The sequence below is a fragment of the Teleopsis dalmanni genome, chromosome 1 (assembly GCF_002237135.1).
Source record: "Teleopsis dalmanni isolate 2A chromosome 1, ASM223713v2, whole genome shotgun sequence".
Classification (NCBI taxonomy): Eukaryota; Metazoa; Arthropoda; class Insecta; order Diptera; family Diopsidae; genus Teleopsis; species Teleopsis dalmanni.
In genome coordinates, this window is record NC_051846.1 from 94,955,081 (window position 1) to 94,959,330 (window position 4,250).

At 44.7% G+C, this 4,250-nt stretch overlaps 1 protein-coding gene across 1 annotated transcript; it reads right to left on the reverse strand.

The window, feature by feature from the left end:
- Window positions 1-896: 896 nt before the first annotated feature.
- Window positions 897-2,272, reverse strand: LOC119688850. The gene is made up of 2 exons (XM_038103515.1): window positions 1,813-2,272; window positions 897-1,525 (listed from the first exon to the last, which is right to left on the reverse strand). Exons 1-2 carry the CDS (start codon window positions 2,270-2,272, stop codon window positions 897-899), a joined length of 1,089 nt encoding a protein of 362 aa, XP_037959443.1.
- Window positions 2,273-4,250: the final 1,978 nt, after the last annotated feature.

The window sequence follows — 4,250 nt, forward strand, 5'->3', positions numbered from 1 at the left end:
CAATCGTCTATTATATGTGGCTTCGTCATTTGGTAGCTGCCTCATTACTGGGATAGGACGGGAGAGTAATCTATCTATGTGATTTTTACTATTTTTACGGATAACGTCTGCGGCGAAGGGTATCTTTAATACACGAATATCATAGTGTGTTGATAATAGTCCTAAGTATTTTTGATTGTAGTCTTTGCAGTATTTGTGTGTTGAATTTGCATGCTGTGCCCCATATTTCAGCTCCGTATTTCCATATTGGTGCGATTACCGTTTTATATACTAGGAGTTTATTTTCCAGTGTTAGTTTTTATTTAAAGCAGAGTAGCCAGTACAATTGTCAAAAGCGAGTGTTAGGCAATAGGGCAATAACTCGAATTTTAGGTTTTGTTTAGTAAAATATTTATTTAATATATTATAGTTGATGTTGTGTTTATGTGTGATGTGCAAGTGCGTGTGTGTGTGTGTTTTTTTTTTTTTTGTGTAACGAGGACTCAAAAGCATCGAAAGCCTAAGTCAATGCGAAACTTTAATCCGCTAAAAACATGTCCTCTTGTCCGGACGGAGAGTCCCTCCTGGAACTACCGTTAGGTATTATGTCAGGAAGGCGTCCTGAGAATCAGTTCAAATCGTTATCGTCTGAATTCATAACAGATCAAAACGAATCTTCTTCGTGTTTAAAGCGATGAAGGTACTGTTTAAGGACTCCATGTCCAGTTAGGATCTGAGTAAGATGGAAATCTACCTCACCATGCGTCCTGGTTACATGGTTACACATTAAGATTTGGGATCAGGCTATGTGTCCACCTCCCTTTCATCGAGTCATTCCACCGTTGTTGCCATGTGAGCATGGTAGTGCTGCATGCCTCATCCTTCGGCAATCTACTGTGCCAGATCTCTCGAAGTTCCTAGGCCAGCAGATCAAGTGGCGGCATACCTGCTATAACACATGCAGCATCATCCGATACTGTGCGGAAAGCACTGATTACGCGCAATGCGCTTAGCCGGTACGTACTTTTTGCGCCTGCAGCATATAAGCTCATTCGCATAGCAAAAACCCAGATGGAACCTGCATACAATATTACCGAGCTGGTGAGTCTTGCCAGGAGTTTACGCTTGGTGGGTGGTATACCCGAGGTGTTTGTCATGAGTCGAGACAGGGCAACAGTGACTTTAGCCGCCTTCTCATTTACCGCCCTTAGATGGCCTCTAAAAGTAGTTCTGGTATCTATGAAATTACCCAGACACCGCAGGGATGACTTCGAGGTAATTTCGAAACCACCGCTTGAAAACGAGAATACTTCCCGTTTTCTTCTTGTACTGAGTAACACTGCTTCCGTCTTTTGAACCGCTAGTTGGAGTCCGTTTTCGCAAAGCCAACTGGTTACCTTTTCAACAGCTGCTGAGCACCGCACCATGATTTTCTCTATCGTTTTCGCAACGACAACGATTGCAAGGTCATCAGCGTCATCTGGAACGATCACTTCAAGTACACCATCGTACATCGCATTCCACAGAGCAGGACCAAGTACGGAGCCTTACGAAACACCGCAAGTAACCGTGTACTGCTTGATTCCATCGTCTGTCTGGACCTGAACCCATGTCCGCTAAAGTAGTTGCACACCATTCTCCTGAGGTACCATGGAACCCCAAATTCGTTTAGTGCTTGTAATATCTTCGACCAATTAGCTGTGTTGAAGGCGCTTTTGACATCTAGAGTTACCACCGCACAGTACTCTATGGTACCTTCTTTCCATCGTTCAACGCTAAAGGCCTCGCGGGCTATTTTGACAACTGTATCAATGGCGCGAAGCGTGGACTTACATCTTCGGAAACCAAATTGCCGCTCACTAAGTCCTCCATGGCGTTCCAGAGACTCGTGCAAACAGTTGACCATGACAGATTCAAGGGTCTTCCCGAGTTCATCCAACAAGCATATTGGTCGATATGATGTTGGATTCTGCGGTTCTTTTCCCGGTTTAAGAAGTAGGATCAAATCTTGCTTTTTCCAAGGGCTTGGAAAAAGTCCTTCCTCTAGGCATTTGGTAAACAAGCTTACGAATATGTTTGGATCAACCTTAATCGCCGCAATGACAGCAACACTAGGAATGCTGTCTGTGCCAGGAGCCTTGTTGTTCTTCATACGCTTCATAGCGGCATTTATCTCATTGACTGTGACCTGCGGTATTGTAACCAAGCGAGGTCGGGAATCGAAGAAAAACACCCCGTCGTTCGTCGAAGGAAACAGCGTAGTAACTATATGCCCAATTACCAGCGGATCCATAGTTTTAGGTGCTCTATTGGCCTAAATCGAGCATATTACCACCTTATAGAAGTTCCTCAAGACCAGTTTGAAGATATTATTTAAGAGCCATTCCAAGAGCACTCTTCCTCTAGCATTGGGGTGACTGCTACCCCAGAAAGTAGACTAAGCGGAGACATGCCCCTGGCTTCTGTCACGATTTCGGAGAGTAACTGCTCAAATTCGTATAAGTCTAGACTAGGAGATGCGTGACAAGAGAACAAAAAGATCTCGTCTACCCTGACCCAGGTAATAAAAGCGTTGGCTGACTGTAGCAGAGCATTGAAAAGCTGCTTTACCAGAGGATCCTGAAATCTACGAGGAGTTTCTTACATCATGATATTGTTCACACAGTAGAGCTATATTCATATTTGCTCATAAGCCGAGTGGAATAGCAGGTCCTGTGCCGCCCTGCAGTGATTCAGATTGATTTATATAATCCTCATTTGCGCAATTTGTCTACCGCCTTCTTGAACTCCTTACAGCGAGCGTTTCCAATAGCGTGCTTGCCTCCACATTGGATACATTTGCTGTCCTTGCTGCACGCAGCAGCAAATTAGCCTTCCTCACCACATTTTCGGCAAGACTTACTACGATCTTCAGGGAATTTGCAGTTTGCAGCTTTGTGACCAAAGCGCCAGCATTTCATACAGCGTTTCGACTCCACACAGTCCATGATTCGGCAGATTGACCAGCCGATGCGAATTTTCCCGGTGTTTAGCAATTTATCTGCGTCTGACGCCGCGAGTTTCACAAACGCTATTTGTAAGCCCAGTTGTTTACCGCCCACCATACGGACATTGCTCATCTTCAAGTTACTTATGCCACTTCCCAGACAAAGAGCGTCGCAAATCTCTTGTTCAGACGTGGTTTCATCCAGGTCTTTGATGATCACCGTCTGAAAGTCCACCGTGTTGCTTTCTGAAACCTTTTTAAGCTCTAGCAGAAACTCATTTTTGGTGGTCCTGTGGACTCGCTTGACCGAGTTGCCGAGGTGCTTAAGCGATTTGTCTATCCTTATGGTCCTAAGGATATCCGCGTAACTTTTCTCCGCAGTAGATGCGATGATATTTGCATCTAGCTTGGATCGGAAGCGCTGCTTCTTTTTTGTTTCGACTTTTTTTCACTCCTGTGTTTTAGTAACTGTTATTGGAGGACCCTTTTCAAGTTTTTAACAGGTACGGGGTGCGTAGCGGTCGTATCATCCGCTACTCATGCTGTTAAGCCTACCGCCTTTTTTTGTATTTTCTTTAGCGTTTTTTCCTATTTCTCCAACCGGAGTGTCTTGTATAGGCGAATCGTTTTTCTGGGGTTTCCTGGCACCTGTTGCTTGCTTCAAGCAGGGGGAGGTTTGAGAGCAACTTGACCGTTTCCCTAGCCACTTTATCTTGAAATTCGATCGCTACCACTTCGTAAAGAAGTCTGATGCCGTTGATCACATCTCTCATTGGTTGATGAATAGCTCTGCGCCTCTTTTTATCCGATTGCGTCTCATTTACCATTTCAATGAGAGATCGGATCTTACTTCCCAAGCTAATGAAGGTATTTTCCGGGGTTTTTACAGACCCTTGACACATTTTTATTGCTGTCTCTTGAGGAAAGCACGTTTTAGTGACGATACGCGCAGTCCCCGGTGTGGTAACCGATGTGGTAACCGCCGTACGTGCATCTAAGTCCATACTGTCAGCGTGATTGGGCACGCTATCAGCATCCTTCGCCTCCATAGTTGTTTTTGTTATTATTGGTTTTATTTTTTCTGTGTTCATTTTGTTGGGCCCCCACTCGAGTTCGTTGTCGTTCATTGAATGTGCAGTCACTTTTATGATCCCATGGATGTCTTTGCATGCAGGAAGTTTCATACGAGGGTTGACGTACCTCCTTATGAGTGTACGTTCAGAGCCGGATCAGTGCTAGTCAGGAGTATACTCAACTGAGCCTGCACCACCAAATTAATAGAGTC